This window comes from Poromitra crassiceps, assembly GCF_964638095.1.
Source record: "Poromitra crassiceps genome assembly, chromosome: 15".
In the NCBI taxonomy this organism is placed as follows: Eukaryota; Metazoa; Chordata; class Actinopteri; order Beryciformes; family Melamphaidae; genus Poromitra; species Poromitra crassiceps.
The window spans coordinates 5,726,878-5,741,034 of record NC_139634.1 but is presented as its reverse complement, the minus strand read 5'-3'; the positions used below and the strand labels follow the sequence as shown (position 1 = coordinate 5,741,034).

Below are 14,157 nucleotides of genomic sequence, written 5' to 3'. Positions count from 1 at the left end.
TTCTGGCCAATACTCCTGCCCAATACTTATAGCATTTCAGTATGGAATATGGAATATCTTTCAATAATCTATGATTTAGCTGCTAAATTGTCAAATACCGCCATCTGCTCGCTACCCAGGCACTTATGTATGTACTTAACCTAACTACCGTAACTATCCGGTGTGCACAACATTGTCAGACTAAACTCTGGCTGACACCCCAAAAACATACAATCCGCTACAGAAAAATGTATATTGATTGTTTATTAACTGGCCCCTGGCCTTCTATCATTTCACGAAAATGGCCCCCGGTCAAAGCAAGTTGAGTATCCCTGGTCTAGAGTATAGTAGGCCTATTCAGTGCGCGCACCGGGTGTAGTAGTAGTAATAATGATAATAATAATAAATTTGTGTAATTTCGTTTTCTAAACAAATCTTAGTTATTTTTTGTTTTTATAATGCATTGCACTGAAAGGATTTATTTAACTAATATTTGTGAACTTTCATTTTCATATATTTTTTTACATTTATTGTTCATATATTGTGCTTAATTTATTAATTAAAAGCGTTATTGATAATGAAGTCGCCTATGCCTCTCATTCATGTTCATTCAGGGATACTATGATGACAGTGGTTTGGGGCCCCCACTCTAAGATTTTGCATGGGGCCCCAAAAGGCCCAGAAGCAGCCTTGGCCCGCCCCCTCTCTCTCCAACCCGATCTCATGGGGTGCGTATGTATGACACGCGGGTGTTTTCTCGTGGAATACATACGCAGAGTTTCCGCGTGCAGTTCAGACGCACTTCGCCTCGTCCACTTACATTAGAAATCTAATATGCATACTTTGCAGTTAGCCGCGACGCACAACTATAAAGGGACTCGCCTACCTCTGTAATCAGGAAATTCCGCAGTCTGCGGTCTTACTTCTTCTTCCTACATTCACCAATCTCAAATGAAAGTACACACCTTTGAGCCACGGCTGTTGTCTCGGAGCACGCTGTTTGTTCGTTCTGAAATAGTCCATAGTTTACGAGTAGGTCTGTTTCCCCTGACACGGTTGTCCTCTTTTTCTCAAATGCCATTGTTTTTTCGTGCAAGCGGTTCATCTGGTTATCTGTCAGTTGAATCATCTTTCTTGCTCGTTCATTTGTGATGTTGACACTAGGGATGGGCATTTCTAGCAAAAACACTATTCGAAATTCGCTGGCCAAATTCGAATTTAATTCGAAATTCGAAAATAAAAATAAAAATGTAAAAAAAATTAAAAATGTTTTTTTTTTTTTTTTTTTTTTTGTGAGTGAAATGTTGCATTGTCTCCCCTGATTCTAGGTCTACGGCTTTATTAATTAATATAAAAAGCTTCTGCTGTTGATTTTTAGCTCAAACAAGCATTGCACCACTGAAGTAAAGAACATGTTACATGACATTGACATTTTCGAAAATAAAAAACAGTTTTGACAATCATGAGTGGTTCATTAAATATTTAGTAGGCTCAGGTCTGAGTGCCAAAGGGGTGCCAAAGTCACCCCCTCTCCCTCTTCATGGGATTTCATCCGCCATTCATTTTTCCATAAACCTTGCTTAAAATGCTTATAAAAATTGTTTTACTTGCTCAAACCAAGCGATTTGACTATACTTAGAATCAGGGGAGACAATGCAACATTTCACTCAATTTTTTTTTTTTTTTTTTTTCCGAATTTCAATAATAAAAGTCGACCTTGATAATAACAACGATTATTCGAAAATTCGAAATTCGATGCCCATCCCTAGTTGACACCACACTAGGTTAAAATTAGTTTCACACAGCCAGACAACTTATATCTGTTTGGCCATATCAAACGTGTGCTTGCAGCTGAGCCGGTGTGCGCGCAGTGTCTGACCTGAGTAAACACACCGCACGTGTCTACTGGGTTCCTTCTGGTAATTAGCAACATCGTTCCGATTGGAACAGCAATAAAATGTCAGCGTGTCACTCACAAGTATTAAAGAATATGTATTGGGTGCATATTTTGCTGTTTACTGCTTATTTTTTTACATGTTAAAACGTGGTTGCCACTGTGGCAACCAAAGGCCAAGAAATGGTTGCCATTTATTTTTTTGGGTTGCCCGGGGCAACCGGGCATCCGTTAATGTCGAGCCCTGATAAGCCATGGCTATCAATAAGCCATGGCTATCTGGCTATCAATAAGCCATGGCTATCTGGCTATTAATAAGCCATGGCTATCTGGTTATCAATAAGCCATGGCTATCTGGCTATCAATAAGCCATGGCTATCTGGTTATCAATAAGCCATGGCTATCTGGCTATCAAATTCAAAGTCAATGAGTTACATTCAAATGAGAGAGAGGGGGACATACAGTATCTAACTACTATAATAAGGCGGCCGGGGGTTCCGCGGAGTACAATTGCTCAACAGTTGAGCGTGCGAGCTACAGGTGTGTGAGTGAATGTGAACAGGCCACTCCCGATAAAGAGAGCATTGCTCTCAGTGAGAACACCCCTGTATAAATAAACGTTATAATAATAATCATCATCATCATAATCATTTAAAAAATAACTTTGCTTATAAATGCATCCACCCAGTACCATACTCCTTTATTTTGTGTATGAGTAGGGTTGAAATCTCACCCTCACAGATGCGGTCCAGTCTCTGCCGCTTGACTTGTTTGTGTTTGTCCATCAGAGCCATAGACTGAGCAGTCTGAACCTGGGACAGAAGAAACTAACAGATCCAAGTGCTAAGCAGCCCCTCGGTTACACCTGGAAACACAAATGGATGACAGTCAGTCAAGCTACACATTTCTTTTGTTTTATATGTTTACATTTCCTAGAGTAAGTGCCTAATGACTTAATGTTCTGGAGAAGTTTTTTTTTTTTAATCAAAACTGGTCGACAGGAAAAAGGTACCTAATAAAATGTATGTTATTATGGCATTGACTTGTGTGCAGACAATGAACAATAACTGAATAATATAGGAAATTGTTCTCAGAATGGTGCAATACAGAATACAACAAAATAAGACACAAGGAAACAAAGTACAAGACAAAATATCATGTTGGAAAGACTTCAAGATAACTAAGGCTGGCTTTAATAATATCATGTTGGAAAGACTTAAAGATAACTTAGGCTGGCTTTACACTGTGAAACTTTCAGGCAACTAGTTGCAGGGTGCAACTTGCATGAAACATAATTTTCATGCAACTTGACATTTAACCAAAGCAATTCAAAACTACGGTAATCAAGTCTCATGTAACACTTGTTTCACTAAAACAGCGAGCTAGATTGGTAATGTTTCATCTGTCATATTGTGATTGGTAATGTTTCATCTGTCATATTGTGATTGGTAATGTTTCATCTGTCATATTGTGATTGGTTTAATGTTTCATCTGTCATATTGTGATTGGTTGAATGTTTCATCTGTCATATTGTGATTGGTTTAATGTTTCATCTGTCATATTGTGATTGGTAATGTTTCATCTGTCATATTGTGATTGGTTTAATGTTTCATCTGTCATATTGTGATTGGTTTAATGTTTCATCTGTCATATTGTGATTGGTAATGTTTCATCTGTCATATTGTTTTTCCTTTTCTCTCTGTTGCTACAGTAGATTACTGGATCAAGTGGGGCGTGTCATTCATTCATTGTAACTTGCATCTTTGTATCTCATTTTGAGTCTGGACATAATATAAATTTGGACATGTTGTATCAGGTTTTCTTCTGGTTACTTTCTTATAGGAAGAACATTAGCACATTAGTGTGGTCTTTGACTGAATTTCAATCCTGGAAGACTAACCTCTACAGCATAGTTTAAAGCACCCCATGCGTACATGCCCCTCGTCATTCAGGGTGTGTAACTCCTTAGTGACATCACTGATGACATCACAATTGCTTGAGTGACATCACTGATGACATCACAATTGCTCGAGTGACATCACTGGTGACATCACAATTGCTCGAGTGACATCACTAGTGACATCACAACTGTTCCTTCTCCATTTCCCAATATCCAATCAGCTATGGACATCTGTCTCTCCTGATCTGCTGAGCCAATCACCTAAGCGGTGGTGGTGGTATATAGAGCCCTTGCTACTACGTCATTACTCACATTTGTGCCATCATCCTCAGCTGCTGTTCATCATCACTGGAGCAGTTGTCTCACCCCACCCCCTCCCCTGATCACGACCAACGCCATGGCTCCTGTAGAAATCCCTATGGGGGGATTATCTATCCTATACGTCACTGACGCCCCCCCTCTCTCATCTCAAGAGGAGTGTCATCATATCATGGAGCCATAAGCCACATTGGCTGTTACATGAAACTAGTTTCACAAAGTTGAGAGTTTTGCAACTGTTGTAGCTGAGTTTCAGACAAGTTTCAAGTGCATTGCAGAGAGCTTTAGACCATGCAAAACATTTGCAACTTAGTTTCACCTCAGTTTCAACCAACTAAAGTCGCGTGAAAGTTTCACCGTGTAAAGCCAGCCTCAAACGTCTAGTTTTGAGTCAACTCGCATGCAAATATTTAGCTAAGTAAGATAATAACTCCTAATAACCTGAATCAAGACTCAACAGCACATCACCGATCATGTTGAATGGAAAAGGACTTCATATCAATCAAATTGCAAGTGACTGTGGGCTTCCACTACTTCTCTCTATGTCAATGAAGGGTCATACATATTTTCAAACTCACCAGCAGAACAATTCCGTTGTGTCTTTGTGTCAAACAGGTTGTCAACTCTGCTTCACTAGTGTAAACAAGGAAAAAGTGCATTACAAGACGGAAATAACATACAGTTGATAACATTGCAGGTGTTTTGTCCCACCTCACGTTTGCAAGTTTGTACACACAGCACTGAGGATTGACTGTAGCATGTCGTGTTTGTTAATATATAGATTAACGTCAGTTTAGTGACAAGTTTTGCCAATAAGTTTGTTGTCATAAGCGTGAGCAGGTTAGCTAGTGAAGCTCAAATACTTGTACAAACTCTTTCTCTACCAATAAAACCGGTAGCTAGCTAGCCATGCTTTACTACAGTTAATGTTTACAGTTCAAACAGTAATAGTTAATCGGCACACAGTGTGAGTGTATCTCAACACCTTTGCTACGTGTAATGTCGTTCATGACTGTTTCATTTCAACAGTCATTTGAAGGTAAAATACCAATCACGAGCCGCTAGCCGCTAGCTAGCAACTTATACCGTTAACTAGCTACAAATCTCGCTAATGCTAACCCGTTCTTTAGCCACAAGAATCACAAGGTTTGCAGTGGCTTCTGGATCACATTTGTCTCTTTCATGCAGATAATGCCAAAGTCACTTACAGTGCAAAATGATGTTTAGGTCGCGTTAGGCCATAAAACTATCACACTTAGCGTGTAACTTCTGAGTTGTTTTAACTTTTAAATTGCCAAGCGAGCTAACGTTTCACAGCTAGGTAGCTAGCCTATGTTGTTAACGTTGGCTACCCAAACACGGTTGCTGTTTGTAACGTAAGGAACAGATTCAAGAAAACAACTCTTCCGAAACGTCCGCTAAATACAAACAAACCAACCCACGATCATTTAGCTGGCTAGCAAAGATGTCAAATTGTGATCATATATCCATACAACTATGAAGAGTGCGTTTGCATCATTGCTAACGTTAGCTAGCCACCGCCACTAGCGTGCCGCTGCGTGTGTGAGATGCAAGCGGAGGGGGAGCCCATTTCGCCCGATTTGTTATCAGCGAGTGGCGCTACAATGTGAATGTATGACATAAAACTACCAGATGATCATAATTCTACCGGGAAACATGGATCGACGCATTATTAATTACATTCAAGTACATTCCCTACCCCCAGTGACTGAATCGTGCAAAAAAATGGTGGATTATTTACCCCGGTGAAACTCTTTCAGGAGTGCTGAGACAGTGTGCGTGTAGTCGGTGGTGTTCCCTCTCTCTCTCCCGATCGCCATGAAATCAGAAAAAGTCGGAAGTGGCTTGTTGATGGGGGGTCAGACCGTCTGTGAAGAAGCATCAGTGGACTGGAAGGAGCGCCCTCACCTTACACGGCGGAATGGTGAATGTACCAAGGATGCTGAACACTTCAAGAAAGTTACAGAAACAAAGTCGCTATCTCTTGCCAGTTGCCAAACTAACTCCTGTTCTATCCAAAAGGGTTATTTTCCATTTTACCCACTCTTGATTATTTCCAACTACAACAATTTATTTTGATTTTTATGAATACTTTAAATTAATCGTTACTGTTATAACTGCGTATTCAAAGTTAATTTGTGAACTTTTTTTGTTGTTGTTTGTTGTATTCGTATTTCGTACTGTGTTGGTGATGGTGAAATACATTTTTACATGAAACACCAAGTCATGCTAAAATCAACCACTAGGTGTCACAATAATCAATATTGCCCAAACAGAGTTCATGTTTCACGAGGGATCTGGCAATCTTTCAATAGAAGACATAGCACTTTTTCAGAGAAAAGAAACAAAAGTGGTTCTCTATTAAACTTTATTTGTACACAAATTGTGCAAGAGGAATATCTCCATCTGAAAACACATTAAAAATCATCTCTGAAAGGCCACCAAAATCCTCTGCGTCGCTACTGGCTTCATCACACATACACTCACACTGAATCAGCTCAACATGTGTAACCACTGTACAGTACATTATTACATTGTGCCCTATGGGAACCAACTGCAGCATCGATTCAGCCATTCAGGTATTCCATTGACTCTTATAGTGCACGTGCCACCCGTTCATAAGTATCTGAATCAGCACATATGGAGATTCCAGGAAAAATGTCTGGCCGTGGAACAGAACACTAAAACAGCAAGAGCTCTTTGTATTTCAAGCTTAAGGCATGATCAATTTTACAGTATCATCCATAATTATTGTTGACAAGAAATGCATTAATGTTCAAGCAATTGAAAAGTCTCCTTTTTAGCAGTACAAGAAAGCACACCATTTCCCTTTGATGTTGTAGTGATATTCCACAGGGTTCAATTAAATGCAGGACAGTAGCTGTGAGTCTAGAGGGTCTGTTGCTATAACATGGCATTCAGGAATGTATCCTAAAAAAAACAACTGCCCCCGAGCGAGTTTGTTTATGTGCAGATTCATATTCTTATATTGTTTGGGATAATCAAATATTTTCAATTATACATGTAAACAATCCGTCTTATTTTAAGCACATCTCATAAGGTCATAATGCAGATTGAGAAACCGAAATCAAATAGCTAGGCTACACCAATATCAGATGGGATACTGATGTTTACATCTTATTCCATTTACTGCTGGCTTTTGCCACGTGTGCAATTCATTTCCATGGTGATCTTCAGAATATTCTGCTTCTCCCATTATACAGTGTTATGTGTGATTAGGATATCAAGATGCATATAAACGGCTTATGCCGATTAGACATAAGTAACGATCTGAACTATTACAGAGAATACTGTGTGCATGTAAACTCACTTATTTACTCGTGTGCAGAATTTCCTACGCTGTGCTGAACGGGCAGGCACTATGACATTCTTGTGAAATGTTGAAGTGTGATCTTGTTCAAGTGATACAATCGTGATCATATTGTAGTATTTTCATATCAGCATGTTATTTCTTGGTTATGAAGAGTCCAGACATGTGCCCTTAGGAGGGCAGCAGGTTCCCAAGGACTCTTGCCAGAAGAGCACATCGCCTACGTGTGCGCTCAACACGGAGATGAATGCAGTCAATCACACAGGGCGCACCGAGGAGCCGTCAGTTCTCTTCTATAAGGTTCAAGTCCAGTTCTGTGCAGTCTCTTTCAAAAACCATCTTCTGTCCCCCGTCACACATTACTGTCCCTTTTCTTTGATGCCCTTCCTCCTCCTCTTCACTTTCACTCAGCGGCCCGATGCTGCTCCGTCCCAGGAAGTCGGCAGGGGAGAAGGCAGAGCGCCGGCCTCCGTGGCAAGACTCCAGAACTATGCAGCCACCTGCACCACAGCCCAGGAACTCTCCATGACCCATCTACACAGGAGAGAAAAGTGACATGGACATCATGTGCTCATTCTCACTAGGCACCTGATCAGATCAACAAATGAATCACCAAACCATTTGTGTGTGTGTGTGTGTGTGTGTGTGTGTGTGTGTGTGTCTAGCAACACCAGGAAGTCAGCATGGATGGCAGTGCCTGGTGATTCATTGGTAAATGATAGATGATTTGAGAACAGAGTCCAGCGTTTATGTGCTTGGCTAGAACGAGTGACAACACAGAAACAAGGAGATCTAATGGCCCGTTCCTTTAAAACTGGGAGCGAAGGATCTCACGGTCGAGTGACGTCACCACAGAGTTGTCGACGTTCCATTTAAACAATCGGGAAACCAGCCAGGGTTAGCTCTAGCCAGGCTAGCCATTGTTAGCAATAACAGTTGATAACAATGCATTTCCTGGTATTTTGCACATACAAACACTGCAGTAACACGTCCACACAGATGGAAGTTAGACAGTGTTGTGTGTGCAGCTGATTTCACGAGACACAAAAAAGACACAAGTGCTAATAAACAGTATTTACTATACGATTTTAATTACTGTTGATGCGCGAAGCAGCCATCTTGGATTTTTGAGGTTGGTGGCTGCTGAGGCTCCTCCGACTTTGGGAGAGAAAATACGAGCAGCGGCGACGGCGCCGTCGGAGCTCATGACCTTTGAACCCGTCACATTCCCATTTCCCAGTTTGAAAGGAACGGGCCATAACCCAAATACGCACACAATGGGATGAATCGCCACACACCTCAGAACCCAGGCCTGACTGCACGGGTCTGAGTACAGACAGGAATGTTCAGCGTCACTGGTGCGAGGGGGGTTTGAGGGGGGGGGGGGGGGTCAGGGAACCAGAGGCCCACTTCTCTCTAATGATCCCAACATAAACAGCAGTCTGTGAGGAGAGGAGAGGAGTGAAGAGCTGGGGGTGTGGGGGTGTGGGGGTGTGGGGGCGTGGGGGTGTGGGGGGGCGTGGGGGTGTGGGGGCGTGGGGGCGTGGGGGTGTGGGGGCATGGGAGTGTGGGGGGGCGTGGGGGTGTGGGGGCGTGGGGGGTTGAGCTTAGCTGTGTTGAGCTGCTGGGGTTGTGGGGGATGGGGGTGCTACTGAGGGCCTCCTGTTGCTCTCCAAGGCCCAGAGAAAATCATCCAGACCTGCTGCTCCTGACTGTTGATAATCCTCTGGACACCGACTGCCTACCAACACGAGGGTCGCAGGTTCGCGCCCCCGTGTTACCTCCAGGCGTGGTCGGGCGTCCATACAGGCACGATTGGCTGTGTCTGCGGGTGGGAAGCCGGATTAAGGGCGCGTGTCCTGGTCACTGCACTAGCGCCTCCTCTGGTCGGTCGGTCGGGCGCCTGTTCGGGGCAGAAGTGAACTGGTCTGGTGGGAGTAGCGATCCTCCCACGTGCTACGTCCTGCCGGTGAAGCTCCCCGCTGTCAGGTGAAAAGAAGCGGCTGGCAACTGCGCATGTGTCGGAGGAAGCATGATGCTAGTCTACAACTCTCCCCAGATCGGCAGAGGGTGGAGAAGCAGGGGGGAAATTGGCCAAGTACAATTGGGGAGAAAATGGGGGAGGGGAGAACATAAAATAATATGCACAAGTATGAAGCAGCTCAGCTGGAACCATTATACCAGGGGTGCCCAATACGTCGATCGCGGAAGGTAGTGTGGTAGATCGCATGGCATTGAGGGGATTTTTTTTTTTTTTTTTTTTTTTTTTATAATAAAATAAAATATAATGGAAGTACATGCAGTTGTTTATTTTAATTATGGATCATAATACAATGCAATTGTATTGTAAAGTGAGAAAAAATAAATCATGTATTGGGGGAAAAAGTGATGCATCGATTTAAGATGCATCGATAATCGTAATCGAATCGAATCGTAGCCCTCTGAATCGTAATCGAATCGAATCATGTGGCCAGTGAAGATGCACAGCTCTAATGTCAAGTGGTTGTGGGACAACGAGAAAGTGTTGTGAGGTTAGTTACTGCAGGCTGGAAACGATGTGTGTGCGTTTGCGATGTTGAAACTGGACTGGTAGATCTCGGGAGGCTGGCTACTTGAAAAGTAGATGTTGGGTCAAAAAAGTTTGGGCACCCCTGCATTATACAGTAGCTCCCTTGATTGCTTATGGAGTGTCCTGCTCACCTGGGTCATCTTGCTGAAGTCCAGGCCCGGCCTGGCGCAGGGCAGAACGTCCGGGTCGTGGCGTCTCTTCAAGCGGGGCTTGCGCATGTCGCAGGGCTGAGAGTGGCACCGCGGCAGGACCGGCCGCAGGACGCGCCTGGAGGACGACGGCGTGCTGCAGGCCGAGGTGGGAGATGCAGAAGAGGCGGCGGGCTCCATAGCAGAAGAGCTGTGGATCAGGGCAGAAGCAGAAGCAGGGGAGGAGGAGGAGGAGGGCTGCAGGGGGTGCAGGAGCAGCACAGAGGCGTCCTGAACGTGCACAGGGGAGAGCGAGAAGCGGCGCCGCAGCAGCGGGGCCGGGGACGAGGAGCAGGAGGAGGAGGAGGGGGCGGGGAAGAAGGTAGAGCAGGCTCCCCTCAGCGTGTCACACGGGTCCCAGGGGAAGCTCCATGGCAGCGGGGAGTCAGAGGACAGTGCCAAGCTAAAGAAAGTAGGACTGGAAGAGGAGTGCAGGGAGGAGGAGGTGAGGGAGGAGCTAGGGCCACAGAGCGGCAGAGAGCCGGCTCCGCACCCTGAACTGGCCACGCCTCCACTGTGGCAGCTGCGTCTGACAGGGGTCCAAACCTTGGAGGCGCTCGGGCGCCAGGTGGAGCGGCACCGAGAGAGGTCCTCCGGAACCGACAGGGAGCGGCAGTGGCGTTTCGGAGGAGGGGGCGGGGGTGGAGGGGAGCTCTGGAAGGCCATGTCTGTGACTGATGTGCTGGGAACTTCAGGTCTGTGGAGAGGTTCTCCAACTTGGATAGGGGGCCATAGGGGGTCCAGGCAAGAGGAAGCATCCAGAAGGTGGGCCTTGGATGATGGGTGCATGGCCAAACCACTCTCTGGGAATGCAAAGAGATAAAAAAAAATGTGATTGATATCCTAACTAACCAGTTAGCATAGGTCACATTCAATGAAGTTACCTTGTGTGGATCCATAGGCACTCCATGAGACTGTGGGACTGGAACCCACTGCAGGCAGTGACTGAAATAGCAGCAACATCATGAGTCAAGTACAACAGTAGAATCCCTTCATGTCAAGTGAAGTCAAAGGGGTAAGAAGAAGGACTTTTGTATCCAACTCACCACATTCACATTGAATGAAAAAGCCTTGTGATACGGCTCCTCCAAACTCTGCTTACGCAGCTGCTCTGTGATAAGTGTCACCATAGTTGTAGCTACGACCCACGGAAAGACATGAAGATGAGGAGGACTACAGGTGGTTTGGTCTTGTCAGAACTCCGGCATGGTTTGTGGCGTCTCCTCGGGCACCTCAACCGGCCAGACTGACCCACTCTCTCACTATGCCACAATCATCTTCACGCCACCTAGAGAGGAACAGTAGAAGGATGGAGATAAGACAAGTAGGCATCAGTATGAAATGTACCAGCTGAATTTGGCCAAATATAGGAAAAAAAACATTTCAATGAACAGTGATAAAATAATAAAATGCCTATAATATAGCTATCAGGGCTTTGATTTGGTTATCTTTTAGCTCATATTGGCTAATCTTAGAAGAGCTAACATTAAAAACATTTGCGTATACAATAATACAAAATACAATAATACAACAAACTTATATGATATACATACATGCATAGTATACAGACATAACCCACATACTGTATCTACATAATGTATACATACATATTCCATATTTATCTACATGTGTTCACACATAATAAAAAATAAAAAATATCTTGAATATCAGGTGTTTGACAGAAGCATGATATAGGCTAAGTTACTACTGATGTGGACTTCTGAAATAATGCTACCACCATTCTAGTTTAGGGAGAAAAAAGACAGAGGAGGAGGAGGAGGAACAGAGAGTCTTTTGCTGACTAGTCTGGTGAGCAGCAGCACGTTGCTATATGAGACTAAGGCTATGTGATCTATAGGATCTATAGGATCTATGTGATCTATGTGCTGCCTCACATTCATACACATGAAAGGCAGTGGCAGAAGTTCACTTACAAAGGCAGAGACCAGAACACACATGGTGGCTAGGAGGCACAGAACAAAGAACACTTCACATTCCATCGTGCACACCTAGTGGAGTGGATGAACAGAACTATGTTGTGTTTGTCTGGACAGCATGTAGCATGTGCAAACACAGCATAGTGTACATTTGCAATGAACACAAAGTACTGTTGGACCCAACTGAAAACTTGGGGAGAATAGCACAGCAATCAAAGCCAAATTGGGTCCAATTAACAACAAGTGATAAGAGCCCCCAAGTCCTTGTGTGGAGGGAGGGCTGTTGAGGAGAATGGAAGGGGGAGGGAGAGAGGAAGAGGGGGAGGGAGAGAGGGAGAGGGGGAGGGAGAGAGGGAGAGAGGAAGGGTGGGGGAAGTGTGTGAAAAATGAAGGGGCTAAATAGGGGCTGAAGCATAGTTGCTTTTCAAGGGAGGACAAAAGAGAAAATGAAAGTGACCATGTCGTCTCAGGGACATAAAATGAACAGGGCAAAAATCCAAAATGTGTCCAGTGAGCTATGGACCACATGACACATGTCCAGGTGTCCCCTTTCATTCACACACCTTCCTCAGACATGACTTTGTATGCAAATAACACAGCGATGGCTTTTAAGATATAATAGTTACTGAATCTAGACACACCCTTGGAGCACCGGCCCCTATACAACACCCTGGCACCAAGTTTCAACCTTTGCACTGCTCTATAAAGTGCTTGTGCACACAAATGTACATGTCCTACTGAAACTATACACAGAAATGTATAAACTCACTCTACCCACTGCTTCAAATTATGCAGCATCATGGCCATCTTAATTTGAATGACAGAGCTTGGGGGATGTTGAAGTTGCTAGCCTTTAGAACTGACGAGATTTCTCTTCTTCAACACTTGCTGATGATAGTCACAGATGTGGCCTTCAGGGCCTTCCTCCTTGTGGCAAGCATGGTGCTGCTAGTGTTAGCACAACTACTTCAACATGAGACTCCAGCCATGCTTCACAACTGGTACAGAGGTTGTCTAAACATCATGGTGCAGCAAACCACTGAGGCATTGTCGAAGGGAGAGCTAACCCTATCCAAAGAAATGTGTGCTGTGTTCAGAATCAGTCGAAAGCACAGCTTTCACACAAACAGCTGATTCTAACTTTAGTCACCATTACATCTGGCCTATAAACTGAGGTTTTAGATTAAAAAGGGAGCTGCTATTTTTCTTATGTGTGTGTAATACATCAGATACATAGTCAATGTGATAATTGATGGGTAATTCGAGATTACAAAACACACTATAAATCTATCAGGTTTAATGAGAAGAGTGGTCGATTGCTGAAGAAGACCCTTCAATGCTGGCAGGCGAGTGCGTGAGCTAGCAAAGCATTGTAAGGCTGTGGCGTGCAGGTTGCCCTTGTATCAATCAAAACCTGATCAAATCCAGAAAACAACTAAGGTTAGCAGCCCGTCAGGCAATACAAATCTGTGTTAGCTAACGTTAGCTGTAGGACAACTGCATTCATCTCGAATAGTGATCACAGTCAAGTGCCATGACTCGTTACTTTCAACGTTATGCACTGGCTAAATCAGATATCGCGTTAAAATATTAGCCGGTAGGCTAAGTTAGACAGTTAGCTCAGCAACATGATGCAGCCCGAGTAACATTAACCCACGTTAGCTGGCTGGTAGGCTAACAAGTGCACGAATAGCTAGGATTAGCCTGCTAACATTAGGCCTGTTTACTACTGGTTAATATGTTGTCATTCAACCAAGTTGCGACCACTATTCGTAAAACTAGAATATGAGACAGGACGTTTATTACTAGAGCGACGGGTCTGATAATATATCTCTAAATGGCTGTAGCGTTAGCTAGTTGACGATGCTTGCAAGCCAGCCTGCTACAGCTGTCCTGATGTATTACCTGCATTCCGTGTTTCCTTAGCAACCGAAAGCTGCACACAGTGCACAGGACGGAAAGCAGTTTCGCCGAGTATTTATACCGTTTGGACGATACCAATACAGAGGGGTTAGAAATA

The 14,157-nt window shown here is 44.0% G+C and overlaps 2 protein-coding genes across 4 annotated transcripts in view; both read right to left on the bottom strand.

Moving 5' to 3' along the window:
- ctbp1l (C-terminal binding protein 1-like) overlaps positions 1-5,924 on the bottom strand; it is a 43,037-nt gene extending 37,113 nt beyond the window's left edge. For 2 of the 3 annotated variants that reach the window (XM_083651526.1, XM_083651524.1), the window contains exons 1-3: positions 5,854-5,924; positions 4,670-4,724; positions 2,607-2,738 (exon numbers count right to left, since the gene is read on the bottom strand). In XM_083651526.1, coding sequence (XP_083507652.1) covers positions 2,607-2,667 — 61 coding nt within the window. In that variant the 5' untranslated portion in view covers positions 2,668-2,738; positions 4,670-4,724; positions 5,854-5,924. Of the gene's footprint in view, positions 1-2,606; positions 2,739-4,669; positions 4,745-5,853 lie in introns of those variants that run through there. The other variant, XM_083651525.1, reaches the window with a different exon arrangement.
- A 581-nt stretch (positions 5,925-6,505) lies between these two features.
- Positions 6,506-14,077, bottom strand: LOC310789831 (protein FAM53C-like). Its single transcript, XM_083651523.1, has 5 exons — positions 14,043-14,077; positions 11,247-11,488; positions 11,085-11,145; positions 10,144-11,003; positions 6,506-7,977 (listed from the first exon to the last, which is right to left on the bottom strand). The coding sequence occupies exons 2-5, from the start codon at positions 11,328-11,330 to the stop codon at positions 7,726-7,728; spliced, it is 1,257 nt and encodes a 418-aa protein (XP_083507649.1). The 5' UTR covers positions 11,331-11,488; positions 14,043-14,077; the 3' UTR covers positions 6,506-7,725.
- Between the last annotated feature and the right edge of the window lie 80 nt (positions 14,078-14,157).

Excerpts from the sequence above, each read along its gene's own strand:
- LOC310789831 (XM_083651523.1), bottom strand. The coding sequence starts at position 11,330 with ATGGTGACACTTATCACAGAGCAGCTGCGTAAGCAGAGTTTGGAGGAG. Across the intron at positions 11,146-11,246 it reads TTTCATTCAATGTGAATGTG|TCACTGCCTGCAGTGGGTTC; the intron begins GTGAGTTGGATA and ends CTGCTATTTCAG. Across the intron at positions 7,978-10,143 it reads ACTTCAGCAAGATGACCCAG|ATGGGTCATGGAGAGTTCCT; the intron begins GTGAGCAGGACA and ends TCTCCTGTGTAG.